This window comes from Pseudonaja textilis, chromosome 17 (assembly GCF_049901715.1).
Source record: "Pseudonaja textilis isolate UNSWEBS1 chromosome 17, rPseTex1.2, whole genome shotgun sequence".
NCBI lineage: Eukaryota > Metazoa > Chordata > Lepidosauria > Squamata > Elapidae > Pseudonaja > Pseudonaja textilis.
This window is the reverse complement of record NC_142006.1, coordinates 9,355,723-9,380,137: the sequence shown is the minus strand read 5'-3', so window position 1 is coordinate 9,380,137 and position 24,415 is coordinate 9,355,723. Positions and strand designations below refer to the sequence as shown.

The window sequence follows — 24,415 nt, the reverse complement described above, 5'->3', positions numbered from 1 at the left end:
AAAATAAACGTAAAAATGAGACGTATTACGGAGTTCCATCTGCCACTAATAAACATCGGAACAACGTGGCAAAGGCCAAAACAAAATCAATTTTGGGGATATCAGCCCGGGCCAGATGAACACGCCAGTGAAGTGATCAAGCCAAAATTAAAAGTATCATTTTAATTTGACTGATCTAGGGGATCCTCAGGTTACCTATGATGTTCTATCAGAAGATGGACAGAGAGATGCTTCCATCGGGATTCTTGGCCAGAACGGGGTCTCCTCCTGCCATCTCTGCAAGCTGTGAATCCATCACCTGCCAAGCCACAGTGACTGAGGATGATGGGAACTGTAGTTCAAGGGCAGAAGGCTATGGGAAAGCGATCATCTGGCCGTGAACAGCCTGGGACCGAGTTGACCACTTAAAGAAGGTTGGAGCTCATCTACTCCAAGCCCCAGTTACTCCAGCAGGAGCCCCTATAGCACTTCAGACACACTGTTGTCCAGTCTCTTCTTAAAAACCTCCACAACTTCTGAAGGCCACTGACACCTTGTTCTCACAGTCGGGACGTGTCTCCTTAGTTCTAGGTTGGTTTTCTCCGCCATTAGTTCCCCGGGAGCTTCATCCCTGGAGGCTTTCAAGAGGAGGCTGTCAGAAATGGGGGAGGGTCTCCTGCTTGGGCAGGGAGGCGGGTTGCACTGGATGACCTCCAAGGTCCCTTCCGACTCTGACAGTCTGTGTTCTAGTCATCCCAGCTAAGCGAAGCATCGCCCGCATCCGGCCGGTCCCGCCCAGCCTCCTCCCCGAAGCCGCATCTGCGTGGCCTGCAGGCTCCGGAGCGCTGGGCGGAGCGCAGGGGGGCGGCGGCGGCGGCGGAGAAGAAGAGGGGTGGGGTGTCTCGGCCCGACCCCTCCCCGCCCGGCCCAGCCCAGCCCAGCCCAGCCGGATCTTTCTCTCTTTCTCTGCCGTCTCCGCCGCCTGGGATTCCTGCAGAGCCGTTCTTGGATTCATCCTCCGCTGCCCAGCTAGGTAGGACCCCAGAGAAGAGGGGAAACGTTGGGGAGACCCGGCCTTTGGGGAGGGGGCGCCCCCACTGCTGCCGACGGGGCGCGGCGCTTTGGCCACGGCTGGGGGCCTTCCCGAGCCCCGCAAAGCTGGAGAGCCGCGGCAGTAGGAGGGGGGGGGGCGAGATGGAGAGAGATGGGGAGGGGGCGAAGGGGGATTGGGGAGAGGGAGGCCGCCGAGGAAGTGTGGCATTGGGGGGTGGGACGCGAGGGGGGAGGTCCGGGGGGCGCCCGGTAGCGAAGAAAGAAAGAAAGAAAGAAAGAAAGAAAGAAAGAAAGAAAGAAAGAAAGAAAGAACCGGCCGGCGTGCAGGTGGGACCCTTTGCTAAAGGAGCGCTCCGGTGCCTGTCCGAGTCTGAGCACACAATCCGGTATCGGAGACCGGAAAGTTGAGGGGTGTCCGTGGAACGCAGCGCTACTTTGACTGAGGATGAAAGGAATCCCTTCTTTCCCATTTTCTTTCCTTCTTTTCCTCCCTCTCCTTTCTTCTTTCCTCCTTCCTTCCTTCCTTCCTTCCTGTCCTCCCTCCCTCCCTCCAGGGGGCATTCTCCCCAAAGTTCAGGGTTTTGAAAGGGGGAAAGGGGGCGATTCCAGACTGCCTTCAACCAAGTGGGCACGGCCACTTCAGCGCCAGGGTCAGGGGTCTGTGACCCACAAATAAACCACAGATTTTTTCCCCCGCTAAGCAGGGAAGTGAGAGATTCCTTCCTTCAGGACAATTTCAAAGCTGGCCTAGGACTAGTAGCCAAGCTTAGTTAGAACTTCTTTTTTTTTTTAAATTCTTCCAAAAGGCCAGGGCTGAAAAATGGGGCGACCTCAAAAGTTTCCAGCTTCAAAAGAGAGGAAAAAAAAACATTTAAAAAACCCCTCCCCTTTAATTAAAAAACAAATCAAGACTCATCCAATCCTGAATTTGGACTGTAGAATTGCAACACCTAGGAAACGTCTACCTGAACAGTTTTGGAGAAGGGTTGTTGTTGTTTTGTTTTTTGATAGCAGTCAAAATCGGTTGTGAAACTTTGGTCGAAGAAGCAGCGCAAGTTTTCCTAAAGCCCTTTGCACAGTTTCACTGCCTGGAGTGAAACTGACGCTATTTGGCAGTCGGGAAAAACAAAATCTTTGTTTTTTTAGAACAGGGTTTTATGGTGTGACTGAACGACAAAAGCATCCGGGTTGCCACCTTTCCGGCTTCAGTCCTGCTCCTGTGCTGCCTGCACCAGCACTACGCATAGATGTGGCTTGCAAATACTCAGCAGGGGGGCCTTAGTAGAATTAGCTGGGGCTGCTAAAAAATAACTCAGGGCTGCGAGCGAGCCTATTATTTCAAGGAAGTGAACGTAGTTAATCTTCCTTCCTCCTTCTATTTTCTCCCCAACACAACACTGGGGGGTTGGGGGGCAGGGGACTGGCTCAAAGTCACCCAGAAGGCTTTCGTGCCTAAGGCCAGACTAGAACGCCCCGTCTCCTGGGGACTGGCCCAAAGCTACCCAAGAGGGGACTAGAACTCACAGGCACCTAGTTTCTAGCCTTCCTCTCTTTTGTCTTTTGAGTTATTTTACAAAGATTCGGGCATGAGGGTATTTTTAAAAACCCGTCGCCTTTAAAAGGAAAGAGCCAATATTATTCCCCTTCTGAATGTAGTTCTGACTGAGTTTGCCTGAGTTTTCACTCAGGAGCGGCCATCGTTACACCCGGTCAGCCCTGTAGCTGATACGGTCCCGCCCTTTCTGTAGATGAATCCACTGGGCTTTAGACGAGATTCTTTTTATAGCATGATGTGAAGATTGGATTTCTGGCAAAGCAAATAGAGAGGCTGCAGGCCTGAGGCTGCTCTGGATTGGCTAAAAGGGGCACAGCGTTGACCAGAAAGCTGTCATCACTTGTTGCTTCAACTCTTTACAATCCCAGTTGACTTACTGAATTAGCCCGTTCTCTGGGTTGGCCCAGCTCACAGGAGCACCTAAAAAATGAAGCCAGTCTTAGCGTGCTGCTAAAACCAGGGTCCTGTGCCAGCTTTGGGTCTAATGCGTGCAAGTGTCTTGTGGAAGACACAGCTGTTGGGTGCAGCCTTTCTTGGGAGCCGACATGAGTTGGACAGAGAGAAAGAGGAAAAGGAGCATCGCCTCCGGTGTGAGTCACGAAGCTGTTTGGGCAGAGCAGATTCATAACCATGTCGATAGTCAGTTCCCCCATCTTGGATCGACAGATTCACACACCCAGCCCTGCCTCTGTTTTGGACCAGGAAAACAGGACTATAAGTTTTGAAGCAAAAATCCAGTTCAGCCGAGTTAGACAGTTGATATATGAATGAGTACGCAAGGTGCCATAGAAGGGAATATTGGTAGCTCAGGGTTGAACTGTGGGCTCCGTGATGCTCTCTGTAGCTGACCGGTTTTCTTGCAGACATTTTGTGACCCAACTAGGTAGGGTTTGCAGAGAGGAAGGGGGAGGAGGAGGAGGAGGAGGAGAAGAACGGTGGGATCCGTGATGCTCTCAAGCTTGGTTGCTTTCTTGCAGAGGTTTCATGACCCAACTAGGTAACATTATCTGTGCTAGAAGGGAGTGAGGTTTATGGAGTGAAGGAGGAGGAAGAGGAGGAAAAGGACGGTGGGATCCTTGGTGCCGTCTGAGCTTGGTAGTTTTCTTGCAGACATTTAATTACCAAACTAGGTAACATCATCAGTGCTCATTTTAGATTGTTCCCCAGTGATGAAGACAAAGGAAGGGGAACTCTGCTTTTCGAAAAGCAAAACAGAGGAAAAATTCTCTTTACACCCCCATCCCGCCCCGGTGGTTTCCCACCCGGAAAGGAAGCGGAATTTATCGAATCCTATTAGAACTCCAAGCTGCTTTCAATTGGGGAACTGGAAAGCCCTCCTTCCCTGCCTGCAGGCCCCTTCGTTCCTGGCTGCTCTCCAGAGGAGCAGCTGTGAATTTTCTTCCGTTTAAATCCCAAGAGGAAGGAAAAAAGCAGCGTGAATCATAGTTTGCTGGCAACACACATTCACGCCCATCGAACGGCTTGTGATTTTTCAATATTTGCTCTGTTAAGTGGAGAAATCAGATGGCACAATAACCACACAACTTCTGGAGGCAACACGTCCCCCTGATTAACTGTTCTCCCTGTCAGAAAATTCCTCCTCATTTCCAGGTTGAATCTCCCCTTGTTCACTTTCCATCCATTGTTCCTTCTCTGGCCTTTGGGAGCTTTGGAGAATAGTCTGGCCCACTCCTCCTCCTCTCTGGGGCAGCCCTTCAAATGTTGGAAGGCTGCTCTCCTGTCTCCCCCGGTCCTTCTCTTCGTGTGTTTAGCCTCCAGTCCCCTAATCCTCTTGGTTGCTCTTCTCTGCCCTCTTTCTGGAGTCTCAACATCGTTTTTTTTATATGCGTGATACAAATTTTGTATCTGTAAATAGTCCAAAATCCTGCCCCCTTCAGCGCTCCTGAGAAGGTGCTGAGAATTGGAGGTATAAATGTTGGTGAGATGTTAGAAAATAGAATCAGAGGGCTGGGAGGCACCTTGGAGGCCTTCTAGTCCAACCCCCCCCCTGCTCAAGCAGGGGGCCCTATATTACCCCCTCATGGCAGACAAGAGATTGTGGAGGAGTTTGTGTCCCCTAATATGCCACTACAGAGAATGAAAACTATCTTGGATTAACTATCTTGGATTAATTATTACCCTAACCCAAAAGAGAAATGGAGAAATGGATGGATGATAGATAGATAGATAGATAGATAGATAGATAGATAGATAGATAGATAGATAGATAGATAGATAGATAGTGGTAGTGATGAAAGATATATATAGAGAGAGATTGGGAGATGAGTGAGAGAGAGAGGGAAAGAGAAAGAGGGACAATAGAGATGAAAGATAGAAAGATGGAATAATAGAGATGAAAGATAGAAAGATAGAGATATAACTAGAAAGATAGAAAGAAAGAGAGAGATTGAGAGATGAGTGAGAGAGAGGGGGGAAAGAGAAAGATGGATAATAGAGATGAAAGATAGAGCTATAACTAGAAAGAGAGAGAGAGAGAGAGATTGAAAGATGAGAGAGAGAGTTATCAATAGAAAGAAAGGTGGATAGATATAGATATAGATGAAAGATAGAGACAGGGAGAAAGAGAGAGAGAGAGAAAAGCATTTTGTGGAAAGAGAAAACTGCAATAGTCTCACAGAAAAATTGCAGTATTTTTCTGGCCCGGCTGAAGCAGCTGGTGGGGAGTTGACTGGCAAACTTTTTTTCCCCTTCTTTCTGCCAGTATGACCGACAGGGGCATTTTGCCCAAAGCTGGCTAAAAATAGCTCCAGACTTCATGAGTACCAGCCATGTGAATGGACTTTTTGATTTCAGGCTGTGTTTACTGCCATATTATTCCCTCCCCCTTCCAGATGTTATGGACAGCGGTGGCCCCTCCTCTCTTTCGCCTGCCTCTTCTTTCCAGATCATGTGTTCCAAAGTGTGTGTGTGTGGGGGGAGAATCTTCTTCCTTTTTTAAAAAATGAAGACAACTGCAAAGTTTTGTGTTATTGTTGTTGCCGTGCCTTGAAATGCAGCCATCTAAACCCTATTTAAAATGTTTCCTAGGGAGAGTGTGTTAAAAAAAATAAACTTATGGGGATGACATGTGTGAAAGACGCCAAGGTAGGAAGTCAAGATCTGATTTCAATAAACTGCTTGGAATGTTAACCTGCCCCTTTTTTCCTCTCTGGATGTCATGAGCCAATCCAACTTTGCTAACCATGGATAATATTTCTTCCCGCCTTCTCTCCCTACCTCTTTTGCCCCCTCCTCTCTGATATATTTCTTCTCCGTTATCATCTTTCTTTTTCACAATCTGCCTCCTTTGCATGAATTGAGGGGTCTTCCTTGGGAAAGAGGGCGGGAAATTTTTTAGACCAAAAAAAAAAAAAAACCCCTCAAAGAGGATGGGTGTCAGAGAAAAGGACCTCTCTCCTTTCTCTTTCTCAATTGATGTTGACATGCCTTGAGGTCTCAATGTATGGATTAATTCACCTGCCCGCCAGCAGCTCTTGTGCTCGCATGGATTTGTGAGGTCCATCAAGTCTACCCTGCCTAAAAAAAACCCAAACATGTGGGGTGATCATATTGGTCAGATGCTTAGTGAAGGTCACCCCATGGATCCATGGAGAACCTGGAACCAAATCTTTGTCTCCTGTTCCTGAAAACCTGAAGGCAAGAATGGCCTTCTCCTGCCCCTTTCTCCAAGCGGTCAACCAAGAAAGAGGAGACTATCTGGGCAACGGTGTCTATGGCGATCCTCAGTCATCCAGGTCATGGTTGTCCCAAGATGCTTTTTCAAAAGACAACTGGACTTGGTTTCTCCTTGAAGATATTTCAATTTTCGTTCAAGAAGCTTCTGACACAACTGAAGTAACTTCAGGGCTATCCAGGCGGATGGTCCGCACATTTAAAAGCGCCTGCTATTCCCAATATCCCGCCTCTTTCTGTGGAAATTCCGAACCTTCTTATAATGAGGGTCTGTTGTTCCTGATAGTTTCAAAACAGCTGCGCGGTTCTCACCACATCCTCTGGCGATGCACGAGATCAAAATGCTACGCTTCCGGGTTTATTTTATTTCTCTGTTTTCTTAAAACTCTTCCCTTGGCCGTCCAATCCGTCCACCAACCGAAGCCTTTTAAACCCTTTCGGGAGGGCCCAAAGGACCTCTGGTTTCCTTTCCACATGGCGCATGAGGTTGGAAGCTTCCCAGGGGTCTTCCCTTCACCTTTTTAAGCCCTGGGCCCTTCACCATCAGCGTGGCAGCCTTCTGCGGCTCTCAGGGGAGGCTTTTCACGAAGCCCCTGTCAGCTGATTTCACAAGACTGTGAAAGCTATTAAAAGCACCGGGGAAGACCCAAGACTGGTCCTTGTTATCCGTTTGCAACAGCCCTTATTTTGCAAGGATGAGCTTGCAATACCTGTTAGATGAGATGCCCGCTTTGATGAATTGTTTGTGAGGCTACAAGGGGTTGATTGGAAGACAATTCACGCTTTTACGGGAAGGGAGAACCTAAGTGGACTCACACACACACACACACACAAAATTCAGAGACCTGCTAAACTCCCACGGAGGTCGAAGGCCCATCGAGATGCAGAAGTATTTCCCACCCCAGTGGAATCTGATCGGAAGGAAAGAAACGCGCAGCCCCCAAAGCCTCCAACCTCTTCACTCGGGATGACTCGACAAGCTGTTTCCTCACAGCCCCTCCCCAGTTGGCTTATTGTGGCAACCCGCGGACCCTTTTCTGCTCTCCATCAAACTGCCCGGTGGGCGAAAAGCCAAACTCCATTGCGAAAAGCCAGGCCGGTTCTTGGGCTCTGACCGCAACCACGCCAGGCATCTTGCAGGAGGTTTCTGCAGCCTTTGGGCAGAGGAGGAGCCGGTGGCCGTGTCTTGCCCATATTAGGATTTTGTCAGCCGGCCCGCCAGAGGCATCGTTTCCACAAACTACTTTTGTGGGTTTTTTTCCCCCACCCGACCGACCGAGAGAAGGAAACCCAAGAAGAGAGGAAATATCTCTCCCAGCTGCAGTTCCAGCTCCAAAGGCTGCCGGAGGGGGCGGGATGGAGCGGAGAACGGCCCCCAGGTCCCCCTTCAAAAGGCTGCCCGTCTCCTGTTTCAAAAATACAGGGGTCCTCAGCTTACAACCACAATGGAGGCCCGGATTTTTGTCGCTAAGAGAGAGAGACACGGGAAGGGGGGCGCTAAGTGAGATATTCGTTCATTTTGCTCCCTTTTACGACTTTTCTTGCCTCAGTTGTTAAGTGAATCGCTGCCGTTGTTCAATCAGTAACACGGTTGTTAACGTGAATCTAGAATAACAGAGTTGGAAGGGACCTTGGAGGTCTTCTAGTCCAACCCTCTGCCCAAGCAGGAGAGCCTATATCCTTCCAGACCAATGACCCTCTAATCTCTTCAAAAACCTCCAGTGGTGAGTAGCTCCCTGCCACACGCGTGCAGGCCGGCCTGGTCTTCCGAATTCTAACCTGCACATGGAAACCCAGCTGGCCAGTGTGCACATGCACACCAAGACTAGCTGGCTAGTGCGCGCATGCGTGCCGGGAAGCTGCTCTCCAGTTTCTGCCACTTCCACGCATGCCAAGACCAGCTGACCCAGAGGAGCTGGTGTGCCAGGAGAGAAGGTTCTTTGTGTCACTTCTGGCACGCGTGCCATAGGCTCCCCATCATGGGTTTAGGGTCTCCTACTTGAGCCGGGGAGGGGGGTGGACTAGAAGACCTCTGAGCTCCTTTCCAACTCCGTTAGTCTTGCTTCTCGGAGGTATTTATTTTTCCTCTGCTTGGAAAGTGCTGCCAAAGTTGATCCCCAAACCTTGCTGGAATTTTCCCAGCTGGCTTTTGAGGGAGGGGGAATAATGGAGGGGAAAATAAAATGCGAGCCCTATCGGTGTAGTCAGTTACGAGTGTTGTGTTTAATTGCGGAGGCCGATGGTTTATTCAGAGGGTGGGCTTAGTTCCCAGGCAGGCTGACTCAGCAGACCAGGACCGAAAGCGGGCGGGCCCAGAGAAATCTCTCCTTTTGCGGTCGGGTAGAATATTTGTTTAGGCTGTGATCCGTACACAGATCAAAACCACACTGGGAGGCACACAGTTGAGTTGATTTAACCGCATTCCCTTCTAGCAGGGAAAGAAGAGAAAGTTTGATTTAGATCACACCAGGGAAGGTGTTGTCTTGAACACAGAACAGAATAATGCCCAAGGAAGTCAACAGCAGATCATCATCAAAACATTTGTGCTTTATGTATAACAGACGTTCAAAATGTCAAGGAAAAGGGTGATGGTTTACCCTTTCCCAGGGAACCCTATAATCCATATATTCTGAAATCTTAGGAGTCTGGAGGCTTAAACATATGAAGAACGGTTGCTGGAATTGGGTATGTCTAGTTTAGTGATAAGAAGGACTAGGGGTGACATGATAGCAGTCTTCCAGGGCCTGCCTCAAAGAAGAGGGAGTCAAGCTCTTCTCCAAAGCCCCTGAGAGGCAGGACAAGAAGCCACGGGTGGAAACTGATCAAGGAGAGAAGCAACCAGGAACGAAGGAGAAACTTCCTGACAGGGAAAACAATTCACCAGTGGAACCGCTTCCCTCCAGAAGTTGTGGGTGATTCCTCACTAGAAGTTTTTAAAAGAGATTGGATAATCCTTTGTCTGAAATGGTATAGGGTTACTTGCCTAAGCAGGGGGTTGGTCTAGAAGACCTCCAAGGTCCCTTCCAACTCTGTTATTCTACTGTACTCTATTCTTATTAGAGAATGCAAGAAACAAAATATATGTTTTTAGGGTAAAGCATTGCCTTCCTACGATTTTTGGATTTAATTTCCTGGTCTCTCTCTATCAAGACTGCTTTCCTTGTTTTTATTTTTAAAGCGATGCTCGTGTGCCCCCTGCTGATCCAACGCCAAATTGAACCACTGGCTCCAGTAACTAAGTTTTAAGCACTCCAAACAATGTGAGGTTTGCCGCTATTGGCGGTCAGCTTCAGAAACATTGAGAAGAGGTGGAATGCTTGGAGCTAAATTGCTGGAATTTAGTGCTGCCTTTTGGACATTTCCATGGCTTCCTGCCTGCAAGTTTTATTTGCTTGCTTCTTTTGAAGCCGCGAGTAGATCCTCTTCTTCATTTTAATGCTTGTTTTTGAAAAGTTCCTGCACAGTTCAAACATCTCCTAGAACTTAGCAGGACGTCTGACTGTAGCAGCCCTGCACGGTTATTCTAGGCAGCAATTTTGGTCTCTGGAAGACTTTAAACTTGTTTCAAACATCTTTTAGCGTTGGAATAGCAAAATAAATATGTATCTTTTTTTAGTATTGGAATGGCAATTTTCCCCTCAGCCAGATGGGTTGGGATGCAATTTTCTCAGTTCTCCAGCCAGCGTGGTCAAGAATTCAGTCCCAAACCATCAAGAGAAACACCAAGTCTTCCAAAGTGTTGGTCTCTCCTGTTAAATGTCAAGTAAAGATCTGAATTCAACCTTCCATGCCTATGTTTGACAGAATAACCGAGTTGGAAGGGACCCGGGAGGTCTTCTAGTCCAGCCCCCTGCTCAAGCAGGAGGCCCTTATACCATTTCAGACAAGGGACTGTCCAGTCTCTTCTTGAAAGCCTCCAGGGACGGAGCCCCCACAACTTCTCAAGCGTGTTGGTTGGATAGGACGTTTAAGGTTAGGGTGAACTTCCCACAGAGCATCCGGGAGGTGTTTGGTTTCCCCCTCATTATGGCTGCTGGTAACTCATCCTTATTTTCTCCCATGGGGCAAGAGCCCCTCCCGGTACCATCGCTGGCCCTCCTGTGGGGAAGGGCTGGAGAAGAAGCTCGGCCCAAAAGCAAAGTTGGGAGGACATTCGATTAAAAAAATATTTTTGCTTCAGTTTGGGAAGGGAGTCCCAAGAGAACGGATGGAGTAGCCTCTTTCTGAAAAACATGCCGTACTTTCCTTAATTTGGAGGAAAGCAGTAGAGCAAAGTACACACAGTGTTCCACTCTTATCCCCCAGAGGAGGGGAAGAAAGGAGGAACAAACACGGATGTTAGTTCTGATCCAGGGAAACAAATTATTTTTGTGTGGCCTAAACACAACATCTAACATTTTGCTCTATTCAGATGCCCCAGGTTTTTTTTTTATTTATATCCCACCTTTCTTATTTATTTAAATATCTATATCTGTCTGTCAATCTATCTCATATCTCTATCTATTTGTCCATCTAATCTATCTATCTATCTACCTATCCCTGAGCCAGGGTGGCGCAGTGGTTAGACTGAAGGCTGACTCTGCCGACAGCCAGGAGTTCGATCCTGACTGGCTCAAGGTTGAGTTCCTTTCCTTCCTTCCTTCCTTCCTTCCTTCCTTCCTTCCTTCCTTCCTTCCTTCCTTCCTTCCTTCCTTCCTTCTATCCATCCATCCATCCATCCATCCATCCATCCATGGTGGTACAGTGGTTAGAATGCAGGACTGCAGGCTGACCCTGCCCACTGCCAGCAGTTCGATCCTGACCGGCTCAAGGTTGACTCAGCCTTCTGTCCTTCCGAGGTCGGTCAAATGAGGGCCCAGGTTGTCGGGGGCCAGAGGCTGCCTCTGCAGACCGCTTAGAGAAGGGCTTAGAGAGCACCGTGATGCGGTATATAAGCCTAAGAGCTCTGGCTATTATAACTCCAAACAGTCACTAGATGAGCTGCTCTAAGTCGAGGAATTCCCGTGTTTTGCTCCACAATAACAACCAGTCGTCAAACAAAGGCCGCCTCCTGGCCTTACATAACTTGTTGGCAATTCCCGTCTCTTCTCAGGGATTTCTGCCTGGGTAGCCTGCGGGGAGTTGGCCTTTAGTGCACCTTGATTCTTTGTCCAGTACACACACAGGCGGATCCAGCTGTGCGTTTCAGCTGGAGTTGGGCGTGCCCGGGGTGGAATCCCGGCCAAGAATTGCACACCAATAGGAGATAAAAGGCGAAGCCCTGCCTTCCCTCCGTCTCTCGGTTCTAAGGCAGGCTGAGAAGAAGACCGGGCTTGTTCAAGGCTTCCGTGCAGGGGGTGGGTTGGGAGGAAGCCCACGCCATCAAAAGTCTAATTCAGCCAAAACCTACGAGAGATAACACGATGCTTTGGAGAAGAGCCTCTCCTCTCCTCTCGCTGATGGTCGTGCTCTGGGCTGGGGTGAGTGACAAGGACTTTCAACGCTCAAGTACTCCGGACCGGATCATTAGCTTGCACTGAAAGCAACAGCAGCATTTGGGGATTAGCCGGTTGAGGGCAGGGGGTGGGAGCTTGCATTTTAATGCTTACGTTGGCCGAGGGTTTGCCAAGTCCGTGTCAATTGGTGAATCGGTAATAAACTATGACTTTTACAGGTGGGTGGGGAGGTAGGCAGATAGGAGAGAGAGAGAGAGAGATGAGAGATAAACGATAGATAGACAGACAGACAGACAGACAGACAGAGAGAGAGAGAGAGAGAGATAAATAGATAGATAGATAGATAGATAGATAGATAGATAGATAGATAGATAGATAGATAGATAGATAGATATAGAGAAATAGAGAAATAGAGAGAGAGATACAGAGAGAGATGAGAGATAAACAGTAGATAGAGATAGATGATAAAAATGTGATAGTTGATAGATAGATTATCTATCTATCTCTCCAAACCCCAATCCCTTAAAACTTAAAATTCCTTCACCTATAACCCTTCCTTCCTGTTTCCTGTTTTCCCCAACGTGACCGAATAGCTCTTGATCCTTGTCTCTGTGGCCTCTTTTGTGTGGTGCCCTTCAGCTGCCTTTTTTTAAAAAAAAACAGATTCCTTGCATTCTTTCCATCACCACTCATAAGACCCGAGCTTTTAATCCAAACAGGCCGGAACAGTCCTTCTCACCCTTTAGAAACGTCTACAGATCTCAAATCGGCAAGGTTGCGGATCTGATCGCACACAATATGCACATATTTTTCTGGGGTACCACAAAGCGACATCGCTAGAGCTGAGTAACGGAGCATCGGCACGGCATGTGAACAGTTTCAAGTTTGGAAGCCAGACATTTTTGGTCACGATGCTCCATATCAAAGCCTGCCTTTCTTGCCAGGGGTGCCTGCAAGAGGCTGCCTTGTTTTCATTATCGGTTCTGTTTTTAATTTGAGGCACCAATTTCCAGAAATAATTGGCACTTCCTTGCCCTCCTGGTGCTGCGTTCAAAATGCCAATTAGAAGCAGCCGGAAGCAAAGGATGGATTTTTCTTTTTTGAAAGCCACACATTCGGAAACTTCGGTGGAACCTTTCGCGGAATCTGGTACCCGCTTATGTGGATTTTAACTCCATTTAATCTGGTAGCATTGATGGGAATTCTGGTATGGGGTTATAGGATTATGGGACTGGGTGGCTTACAAGCTTTAGTGACTGTTCGAAGTTACGACGGCACTGAAAAGGGGGACTTACGACCGTTTTTCACACAACCATTGCAGCACGCGCTGGATCACGAGATCAAAATTTGGACATTCATTCTAATTCTAATAGGTGAGAAATCTACCTGTCATTTTCTACCCCTTTGGTTGATGCAAAACAAACTCTCGAAGAACAACGAGACTGGAAGGAATGTCTAGTGAAACCAACTCATTCTTTTTGAAAGTATTTTTGTTGTTCATCTCACAGCCAAACTGGTTTGGTGAGTCCGCCACCTCCCTTCTTTCCAGCCCGAGAAAGTTACTGACGTCCTGAGAACCATTATGAGCAGAAAGCTGTCAATTCTTTCTAGGACGGTGACAGAACTGCACATATGTTTCTCTTGTGCCTTTCCTTGAGTCACCGAAGCAACACAACAACAACAGCAAGACCCTTGACACTTGTGCGTTCAATAAAGTAGGCTTTGGTCGTGGGGAACGGAGTTTTAGCGGGAAGCATCTGCTCGCTCCCAGCATTCCTGCAACAGAGTCGTCGGCTTGTACCTTAATTTTAGCAGGGCGACAAGTGAGAAGCGGGCTGGACTTCAGGGCTCATCTCTAGCTCGCACAGAGTCCTGTCTTCCCAATGCCTGGAATCTCGAGGCAGGACGGGCCAAAAGCCAGACTGAAGTCTTGGCAATCTAATTCTGTCAATGGATCAGGGGGAGAAAAAAAAAGGAGGCCACTTGGGGATTTGGCCTGGAAGCACTGAACCAGATGGCGCTCGCTGAGTTTGACCAGTTGCCGCAATTTTTTCCCCCCTCATTGCTAAAGAAACGCAACCTTTTGGAATTCAGCATCTACTGAGATCCTCCAGGTGCCGGTTGCCCCAAAGGGGCTTTTTCAAAAGGCAACTGGACTTCCTTGCTTGAGAGAGAGAGAGAGAGAATTTCTCTCGGGGCACAACGAGAATATATCCGCTGAACAAAACTCTGCACTGGTGACAGGAAAGGCATCCGGCCGGTAAACACTCTGCTAGCTCCATTCAGTTCACCCCGCCAGGAATTATAGGGCCATTAAATGAACATGATATATATATATATTTTGCCTTCATTCGCGAGGTCAAATCCATTGCCTTTTGTTATTTTAAGGACAGGCTGTCTGGAAATAAGACACTGTCTTTCGCTTTGGAAGCAGCGGAAGAAAGTGGGTGAGTCACATATGCCAATTAATTTAAAACATTTTTATCCCCTTCTCTCCTCTCTCAGCCGGGGAGCATGGTGGAACACGCCGAGTTCCTGAATGCTGGCAAGCAACCGGGCCTTCAGATCTGGAGGATTGAGAAGTTCGACCTGGTCCCAGTGCCGAGAAACCTCTACGGCGACTTTTTTGTGGGGGACGCTTATGTGATCCTTAACACAATCCGGCAGCGTAATGGGAATCTGCAATACGACCTTCACTTCTGGCTAGGTAAGGAGAGCTCTGTGGGGCTCCCATCTCTGAGGACTGAAGACTCATTGCAGGTCATTCTTGGTTTGCACATGGACTGGGGAATTCTGGGAATTGAAGGCCGCACACAGCAGGCAATGAATGCTGGGAGTTTGTCCGCACGTGGTGGCTGAGGGATTCTGGGAATAGCAAGATCTCCAGGAGGGAGAGAGGCCATAAGAGGCAGCTCAGCTCAGATATGGGTGTGGGAGAGAGCGTGAGGTCCTCCCCTGCATTAGAGGTTCAGGTAGTTGAGTCTTCAGCCTGGCAAGATTCTGTCTGCAGGCGTGAAACAATAAAACAACTCAACTTGGAAGAATCACCACGTATCCTTCTTGGCTTGAGGCCAACTAGACGAGCCCTCTCGCAGGTTTCCAGCTCTTTGGCTTCATTCCTTCTCCGTTTCCCAGGGAACGAGTGCAGCCAGGATGAAAGCGGATCCGCCGCCATTTTCACAGTACAACTGGATGACTACCTTGGGGGAAGGGCGATCCAACACCGGGAAGTGCAAGGACACGAGTCGTCCACTTTCCTAGGATACTTCAAATCGGGACTGAAGTACAAAGTAGGTGTCTGCTGGAGATCTTGCTCAGTGGTGCTCTTCTAGAACCCTGTTAGCAAAGAACCCGGATCCAAGGGGAGCCAATAACGCAGCTCTCTTTGGTCCTAGATGGAAATCTCATCTCATCCAGATGTTTCCCGTAGATCTGACTTAAGATGCGTCGATGGTCATCTTTGGTCATTTGTTTCTCTTCTGTTCTAGGCCGGCGGGGTGGCCTCGGGCTTCCGACACGTGGTGCCCAACGAAGTCACGGTCCAGAGACTCTTGCAAGTCAAAGGCAGGAGGACCACACGGGCAACGGAGGTGCCCGTCACCTGGGACAGTTTCAACAGGGGCGACTGCTTTATCCTGGATCTGGGCAGTGTAAGTGCTCCACAGGGTCATTCGCAAGGGGATTTGGGCATCGGGGGCAAAAATTACATGATGTTGAAGACGTGGTCTTTCCCCGGCTGCGGAAGCCATAAAACATATTTGGGGGAAGTAGCAGGCGACCATCTTGGTAGGTAAACCATTGTTCCGGTCTTTGACCAACAGGTGAGCGGGCATCTACCCCAAAGAACCTGAGCTGGCTTGTTTGCCCTGAGACATCCAGTTTGCAGTGCTTGTGTGTACCCAAACAGAGGCCTTCAGCCCTGGCCTTCTCCTTTTGCCCCCTGACCCCCCGCCCCGGGTTGTTTTATCTCCTGCAGAACATTCACCAGTGGTGCGGCTCTGACGCCAACCGGTTTGAGAGACTGAAGGCCACCCAAGTTGCCAAGGGCATCCGGGACAACGAGAGAAGCGGGCGGGCCAGAGTCTTCGTCGAAGATGATGGGGCCGAACGTGACGAGATGATCCAGGTCTTTATTCATCGTAGATCTGAACCCCTTCCGAGCCTTTCTCCAGAACTCCTCCCTCATCGTCCCCATCGTGGACGGAGATTTCTCCCGTGGCTCTTTTCCCCATCTCCCTTTCTGAGTAGTTTTTGTTCCAACCAGCGATGATTTAATTTCCTCTCCATAGTTCTTCTTTGGTCCCGCTTTCCTTTCTCTCCTTGTCCCCTTTATAACTGCCATCAGTCTGGTCACCCAAGTTGATGGAGAGCCCCCCCCGCCCCCCCCAAACGATCGTAACGGATCATTATTTTTCCATGCCCAACTCATCTGGGGAAGAAAGTTTTGGAGACCACAGACAGCAATAACTTGGAAGGGCTGACATAGCTGCGTTTTTTCAGGTGTTGGGACCCAAACCCACTCTGCCAGCAGGTACCACCGATGACACCCAAGCTGACGCAACCAACAGAAGGCTGGCTAAGCTCTACAAGGTATAACCAAAAGCAAATGGTGAACTGTGACACAGGGGCTTCAAGAGGCGGGCTGTGAAAGTCTACAAACATCCTATGGGGTGTTGGGAGGCCGGAATTTGGCCTATTTGGTTTGGCTGAGGGCCATATTTGGGTCTCGGGTAGCATGCCGAGGGCTGCAGGCCAAAAACTGAATCGCATCAGAGCAAATACAAAATTTACCTTTGGACCACTAAATTAAACTCCACTATTTCAACACAGGTGATGAAACCTCTCCCTACAGATTGTATTATCTTTGCTTTCTGTTGGGGGTAACATTGGAATAACTGCAGGGGGACATAGTCAGGAACTGAGAGCAGGGAGGGGCCTCGCGTTTTAAGTAGTGCAAATTTTGCACACCCAGACTCAGAATTCCAAGTCCGGAAGAGATTGTTCCTCCAGGAGGTAGGGCACATCCTTTCCTTTAACTGGAGTAAAAACAGGTGAATCAATACCAGGAAGACGAGGAGGTATAAATCAAGAAAGACATCAGGAACTGCATCCCACCCAGTTGTGTGTGGTGTGTGTGTGTGTGTGTGAGAGAGAGAGAGAGAGAGAGACCCTCCCAGCTAGGCAAAATGAGGACCCAGATCATTGGGGGAGAAGTGCTGACTCTAAACCACTTAGAGCGGGCTGGAAAGCACTGTGAAGCGGTATATAAGTCTAAGGGCTGAGTACTAGTGCTATAAGGGTCTTATTCGGCCCATTCAGTGCGTGAAGTCCAACATGGGGTCATCATACATGCCTACTCCAAAGTAGACCTCATTCAGCTTCCTTTGGAAACAAGAGAGAGCAAGGTTTAGAACTCCAGATCAGGGAGGAGTAAACTTTTGGTTTCCAAGTGGTAAGAAAGAGACCTCTGGGCTTGTGTTTTTGCTGCAGGTCTCCAATGGCGCAGGCAACATGGCGGTTTCCTTGGTGGCCGATGAGAACCCCTTCTCCCAGGCAGCCCTGGTTTCTGATGATTGCTTCATTCTGGACCACGGCACTGACGGCAAGATTTTTGTCTGGAAAGGTACATCCGGAAACGAAAGCCAAACGTGTGCTAGAGAGACCGGTTGTGGAGTTCAAATTTTAGGGGGCTGCAAAGCTCTTGATTTACGATCACAAGTGGAGCCAGAAATTTTGTTGTTGTTGAACAAAGCAGCTGTGACGTGCCTGATTTTATTACTCTTTCCCCCCCGCCCCATGGTTGTTCAATGAATCACACTGCCGTTGTTAAGTGAGTGGCACAGCCGTTAAGCAAATCAGGCTGGGAACCTCATAAATGGTGATCATATATGGCACTGTAATATCGTAAATGTTTGAGTAAATCACAGCGTAGCTGTTTTTAGACCTGTTATGAAAGGGGAGGGGAATAAATTAGATTTCTTGATGTGACTTTCAGTGTTCAGCCGGGGTGGAATTTGTTCTCGTGTTTAATATATTTGATATTTGGGGGTTTTCTTTTTGTTGTTAGTGTTGGGTGCTTGTTAATTTGTTTTTCTTCCTTTTCTTTGTTTTGTATTTTATCTTTGGTGATAAGAGAATAAATAAATACGTTTTGTTTTAAATCACAGTAGGATTTGAGGAGTTACCTTAAGAACCGGCAAATGATCGTATCTCTCTTTCCTCCCATGTTAATAACAGGGAGAAATGCCAATTCTGAAGAAAGGAAAGCCGCTCTTAAAACTGCTTCCGAGTTCATCAGCAAGATGAATTATCCAAGACACACCCAGGTGAGTGATGGAAGGATGGAAGTAATCGCCTGCCATTAGAAAGTGAAACGTAGGAACTATGGAAAAGAGATCCTCCTCAACCATGGATGCTGCCTGGGAGACGTTGGCCAGTTGTTGCACCCCAACAACCTGGCTCCTCCTTTTACCGACCTTGGAAGGACGGAAGGCTGAGTCAACCTTGAGCCAGTCAGGATCAAACTTCTGGCAGTGGGCAGAGTTAACCTGCAATCCTGCCTTCTAGCCACTGTGCCCCCAGGGAATGAATGAATGAAGGGATGAGTGAATGAATGAGTGAATGAATGAATGAATGATGGAAGGAAGGAAGGGAGGGAGGAAAGAAGGGGAAAAGGGAAGGAAAGAAAGAAAGAAGGAAGGGAAGGAAGCAATAGCAACAGCACTTCCATTTCTATACCACTTCACAACGCTTTCCAGCCCTCTCTAAGCGGTTTACCAAGTCAACCTCTTGCCCCCAACAATCTGGGTCCTCGTTCTACCCACCCTGGAAGGATGGAAGGCCGAGTCCATCTTGAGCGGGTCAGGATGGAACTGCTGGCCGCCGGCAGTCAGCAGAAGTAGCAGGCAGTACCGTCTTCTAACCACCGCACCACCGTGGCTCACGCTTAGGGCTTTCTCTCCTTCCAGGTCCAGGTCCTCCCAGAGGGCGGGGAGACCCCCCTGTTCAAGCAATTCTTCAAGAACTGGCACGACAGGGACCAGACGGAGGGGATGGGAGTGGCTTATGTCTCTGGCCAGGTGGCCAAAATTGAGCAAATACCTTTTGATGCAGCCACACTGCACACCTCGCCAGCCATGGCAGCCCAACACGGCATGGAAGATGACGGCACTGGAGAAAAAGAGGTAGGGAGGTCTTGGCGGCTGGCTAAAGAGTTGGGTGTGTTCGTGAACAGCCTGGATCTCAAGACCCAGACGTGAAAATAGAAGGAGGGAGAATCACAAAAGCAGAACGTGGAAGAATCCAGCGGAGTGGATGTTTGCCGTGACTCTGGCCTTCCCCTTTCGCATTCAGTAGCCGTTCGAAACTCAGACGAGCTCTCAGGATGGAAAAGCCACGAGGTTCCCTTCTCATTAACTCCAAAAGTTCTGGTTGGTTGAGGGCCTTTGATTCCCTGCAGTGAATGGTCTAGAGCAGGGGTGTCCAACCTTGGCCACTTTAAGCCTGGAGGACTTCAACCCTGCACTACCCTGGTCTAGAGGGTATTTCGTTCAAGGGCTTACGAAACACAACAGCACCCGTGTTCCGCCCACCCGCCGTTTCCCCTTTTCTGTTTCTCCGACTGCCCTGAGCGGCTCTTATTCCTTTCCCTCTTTCTGCAGATCTGGAGAATAGAAGGCTCTGCGAAAGTGGCTGTGGATCCTGCAACTTACGGCCAGTTCTACGGGGGTGACAGTTACATCATCCTGTACAATTACAGGCACGGGAGCAAGCAAGGGAAGATCATTTATACTTGGTAAGGCAGCTTTTCCTCTTGAAATATGGCCAAGGGAGAGTAACGCAGGCTCTAAACTCACCTTGACAACTTTTCTTTTCGGTTTCTGGGTGTCATAATTCATTATGGGGATTCTGCAATGGCCCTAAGTGTGGAAAACGGTCATAAGTCACTTTTTTTCCAGTGCTGTTGTAGCTTTAGATGGTCCCTAAATAAACTCTTGTAAGCTCTATATTTTGTAAGGCCTGAAAGAGAGTCTTCCTCTGTCCATTGGGATTGATCCATTCGCAAGTTTCTCTTCTTCTTCTTCTTTGCAGGCAGGGTGCAGATTCCACCCAAGACGAGATTACCACCTCAGCGTTTCTTACCGTCCAGCTGGATGAACAGCTGGGTGGCACTGCAGTGCAGGTAAAGACAACGACAAAAACCTCCCCTTCTCGAGGTGGGAAGCCTCGCGGAGACCCTCCATAAGAGGCAACCCCATCAGAGGCCCAAGCAGAGAAAGGGGCCAGAGGCAGAACGGATGTTGGAGAAGGCAGAACGTCTGCCGCCCTCTTTGGCCCAAGAGAGGCAGGATCAACACAGCTTCATGCTGTCTTCAACGCTTCGAAAAGATCCGGATCTTCCATACAAGCATGACTAAAATTCCAGGGGGGAATCTGAAAGTTGAACACTCATCCCTGCTCAGAAAACTAGACGGAAACTTGGTATCCCCAGACAAAAGAAACAGCGGGGGGCGGGGGGATGAATTGAAAACGATCGGTTTAGTCATTGCTTTGGCTGCAAAATAGACCCTTCATTTGATAGAGGAGACGATTTGTGGCTCAGAGTTGAAGTGAGGGCTCTTTGGTGCTCGCTGAGCTTGGTGGTTTTCTTGTGGTGTTTCTATTCCTGATGATTACTGGGTGTCCTGGTGATGTTACCTAACTTGGTAATAAAACGCCTGCAAGAAAACCAGCCAGCTCACAGCTCAGCAAAGATCCCCCCGATCCTTAATCTGCTGTGACCCCCAGCATGATAAATGTGCATTTCCACCCTTGTCACGACATCCTGCTTCCCAAACCTTTCCGACCTGGCGGACTGACACTGTTTTCCTTTTCCTTGATAGAAACGAGTGGTCCAGGGCAAAGAACCGCCTCACCTCATGAGCATCTTCGGTGGGAAGCCTCTGATCGTATTCCAAGGGGGCACCTCCAGAGAAGGTGGTCAGACCAGCCCGGCACCAACACGCCTCTTCCAAGTCCGTTCCAGCACATCTGGGGCAACCCGGGCTGTTGAGGTACATGACGCGAAATAAGGAATTGGAGGACAAGAAAGTCCAGGTGTCAGTGAAACGGAGCCAAAATGGTTGTGGGTCTTGGTGGGAATGAATCCCAGGCTAGACCTCCAAGTGGTCCTTGGCTCCTTTTGTTGAGAAAGGTATAGTTTATTAGAGATCAGGTCTATTGCAGAATTGCAAACCCGATCTTGGAATTGCATGCCAAAATTCCCACGTTCTACTTTCCCCTTCCTTAACTATATCTCACTGCCGTGGCATCACCATGCAGACTGTCTCCGTAACAGGCAATCCAAGCAACGTCTAGCATGTAGCTCCCTTCTCCTTCCAGCTGGGTGGCTTTGAGGCTGTGTCTTGAGGAGATGCGGCACTTGCCTTCGTTTCCCCAAGTGTCCATTCACCGCACAGCAGCGAAGCCCAAGCAAGCATAAAATGGCAGCTGACCCTGATGTCCTCTGCATATTTTTACAGATCACCCCAGCTGCTAAAGAACTGAATTCCAATGACGTCTTTGTCTTGAAGACCCCAACTACGGCTTATGTCTGGGTGGGCCAGGGAGCCAGCAACACCGAAAAATCGGGAGCCCAGGAGCTACTGAACGTTTTGGGAGTGCGGGCAACTCAGGTTGCTGAAGGCCGAGAGCCAGGTTTGAAATGCATGTCCGAAATTAAAAGTTCAGGTTCACACCTCATGCTAAAGAGAAGGTGTTTTTTTCAGTTGTGGTGCACCATGATGTGTGAATCCACTTCCAGCGCGCTGGGAGGAAGGAAAAACCAGGCCCTTGTGGCTTGTTCAACTCTCCAAGCCTAATAAAAGTCTATAATAGTGAAATATCTTGAAAAACTGTTGGCCGGGACTTTGCTGGAGGGAAATTCACTGTAGACTAAATAAAGGGGGTTTATCGGGACAAGGAGTCGGCTTCGTGCTGTTGGGGAAGCCTGGGTCAGAAATGTTCACCTCCAGTTCAACCTGCAGCACTGATGACGTGACCTAGTTTGGGTAATAAGACGCCTGCAAGCTCTGAGAGCGCCAAGGGCCCCTTCGATTCAAGGCAGGTTGGGTAACGCTTATCTTCTGCCCGCAAGTCTGCCTCCCTCTTGAGCTGCCCTCCACATCAGGAACGGACGTCCTGACCAAGGAAGTTCATTCAAGCTCCAGGTTTATTTTGCAGAAAGCTTCTGGGACGCCCTCGGTGGAAGGGCGGCCTACCGCACCTCCCCGCGGCTGAAGGACAAGAAGATGGACGCTCACCCCCCTCGCCTCTTTGCCTGCTCCAACAAGAGTGGACGCTTCACAGTGAGTACCTGAAGCTAACTTGGTTGCCAAGTTAACACACATTCTGCAAACTCTCTGCTACGGATGGGTCACTTTCCAACTAAAGAACCTCTCGCCCCCTCGCCCAACAACCGCAGGGTGACGGGCATCACCAGTGGAAGGGTGTTGAGGTCCTAAGAATGGGCAAAACTTCCTGAGAGGCATTTTTTCCAAACCTTGATAGCAAGAGGGTTGAATTTTGATGCACTGGGGCCTCTTGCGGGAGGACAAACTGTGAAAACTGGACTTTCCATCTCACAGAAGCTTCTTCAAGTTCTTCCTGACATTCACCTCCTTGAGACCACCCAAAACCACACCAAATAATTTGGCTATATTGGGGGTCCTAGCTGTGGTACACACATTATCCCTACTGAAATAGATGGCCAATAGATTTAAAATAATATCAACCAATCAATAAATGTTAAAACTCTTTGGGAATTCAGAGATGGACCTGATTTTCAACGTTCTGGATTCACTTGAGAAGCTTCTTCCGTTGGGGTTGCTTGTCAGGCTCATGCCGGAGAACGAAATCCCTTAATCTTATTGTTTTTACATTTTCCATTTCAAACTTCTTAGATTGAAGAAGTACCTGGAGAGTTGACTCAAGATGACTTGGCAACAGATGATGTCATGCTTTTAGATACCTGGGATCAGGTAAGTACCCCACTCCTTAATAAATGAAATTTTCTCTGCTCTGCACCATAAAATCGTCTACAGCAAAGGTACTTATTAAAGGGCCATAATGTTGTCTTGGCCAAGTTTTCTTGCCAAGTTTTCTTAAATTGCGGTTAACCCTCAGGAAATATATCTAACCTCTTTTCTTGATCTGTAAAATGTCAAAACAGAAATCAGAGGGGGGAAAAAACAAATACCATTTTCATTAAACATTTGTTTTCAAATATTAAAATCTGAGTAACTCAACAGCAAATCAATGTCTATTTCTGTTTTTAAGTGTACAATTGATTCGATTTAAAAAATAATAATTACAGGTGCTTCTCTAAAACTCATAAAACAATCATTTACGTTTAAGTTCATCATCAGCAGAATAAAGGCACCCAAATGTATCTCTTAGACCCAGTTTGTTGAACCCTTTGCCATCCTACCTACCCAATGGGCAGAATAAGGTGGAGATGATTCGTGAAGAGCTGACCATCCGTGGTGGCCGTAGCACACGTGAAGTTAATTTGGCTTTTTCTTCAAAGGTCTTTGTGTGGGTTGGGAAAGACGCCCAAGAAGAGGAGAAGACGGAGTCCCAAACCTCAGGTTAGTCGATCCCATCTCAATCTTTACATCATCCAACTCTTCACTGGCAGGTCAACACCTCCAAGGTTGATTGTGCTGATTATGTCTCTGCCGTTTTCTCCTTTTACAGCACGGAGATACATTGAGACTGACCCGGCCAACCGCGATCGCCGGACACCCATCACCCTCATCCGACAAGGGTTCGAACCGCCGACCTTCACCGGCTGGTTCCTGGGCTGGGAGGACGACTACTGGAACGTGGATCCTTTGGAGCGGGCTTTGGCGGATCTGGCTGTCTGAAGGAAGAGACCTCTCCTTCTCTTAATCCGTTGGAAGGAGGAAAGGGTGTGGCCTGCCAAAGTCTCCTTCCATCTCCTACAGGCACTTTTCTTTTTTTTAAATAAAAAAATTAAAAATTAGCTCAAGAAGCTCACCGGTAGCTGAGACCTGTCCACGAACTGTATCGTTTTGAACCCGCTTGCTGCTGCTTTGAAGAAAACAGCCTTTAATAAAGCTTGTATAGAATCAGTAAAGGGCTTGCCGGCTTTGGAAATTTAGTTAAAACGTGTGTAGTCCTCGACTTACAACGGATCCTTTGAAGTTACATCAGCAGTGAAAAAAAATGTGACCGGACCGTTTTTCACACTTAGCGACTGCTGCAGCCTTCCCCCAAGGTCACGGGATCAAAATTTGGGTGCTTGGCAATCAGTTCCTATGGCGGATGGTCGCATGGACCGTTCTGGACAGACGGATCTCCTCTTGAAGACCTCCGGTGGTGAGAGAAAACAAACCAATACCCATCTACCCCTCTGTTTTCTAACGTGGCCTGGAGGTTCTTCAGTCACAGCGCACTTCAAAGAAAGCCGTGCGATTGTTGCCGGTCCTGTTGTACGAAACCATGCCAGTCTGTTTACCCATCCACGAAGAAACCATGGTTCTCACACCCACCGTTCGGCTAGCCCGTTCCCTTCCAGGAGCCACCTCCAACGTCCACAACGTCTGAACTCGCCACCCCAGGGGACCAGGCACCAAGACAATCTCTTTCTTTAAATTTTATTAGGGTTGTGAGGGAGGGAGAACCACAGGAACAACGT

General features: G+C 48.6%; 2 protein-coding genes across 4 annotated transcripts in view; one reads left to right on the top strand and one right to left on the bottom strand.

The window, feature by feature from the left end:
• The window catches only part of LOC113443953 (stomatin-like), a 108,556-nt gene that overhangs the window by 61,805 nt on the left and 22,336 nt on the right, over positions 1 to 24,415 (bottom strand). The gene's annotated exons all lie outside the window — the stretch shown is intronic.
• GSN (gelsolin) lies at positions 739 to 23,854 on the top strand. 3 transcript variants are annotated; one of them, XM_087914358.1, is made up of 18 exons: positions 919 to 1,012; positions 5,636 to 5,692; positions 14,221 to 14,422; positions 14,851 to 15,005; positions 15,204 to 15,365; positions 15,692 to 15,841; positions 16,216 to 16,305; positions 17,206 to 17,338; positions 17,953 to 18,041; positions 18,684 to 18,899; positions 19,377 to 19,510; positions 19,807 to 19,897; positions 20,598 to 20,768; positions 21,237 to 21,411; positions 21,937 to 22,061; positions 22,656 to 22,733; positions 23,282 to 23,342; positions 23,452 to 23,854. In XM_087914358.1, exons 2-18 carry the CDS (start codon positions 5,663 to 5,665, stop codon positions 23,619 to 23,621), a joined length of 2,232 nt encoding a protein of 743 aa, XP_087770484.1. In that variant the 5' UTR covers positions 919 to 1,012; positions 5,636 to 5,662; the 3' UTR covers positions 23,622 to 23,854. The 3 variants fall into 3 exon arrangements, with proteins under 3 accessions (XP_026568264.1, XP_087770484.1, XP_026568263.1); XM_026712479.2 differs by lacking the exon at positions 5,636 to 5,692 and having other exon boundaries at positions 739 to 1,012; XM_026712478.2 differs by lacking the exons at positions 919 to 1,012; positions 5,636 to 5,692 and adding an exon at positions 11,556 to 11,739.

Bases quoted from the DNA above. Each gene is read 5' to 3' on its own strand.
- GSN (XM_026712478.2), top strand. From the start codon at position 11,683: ATGCTTTGGAGAAGAGCCTCTCCTCTCCTCTCGCTGATGGTCGTGCTC. The intron at 22,062-22,655 runs GTGAGTACCTGA...CAAACTTCTTAG, and splicing joins ACAAGAGTGGACGCTTCACA to ATTGAAGAAGTACCTGGAGA. The intron at 23,343-23,451 runs GTTAGTCGATCC...CTCCTTTTACAG, and splicing joins GACGGAGTCCCAAACCTCAG to CACGGAGATACATTGAGACT.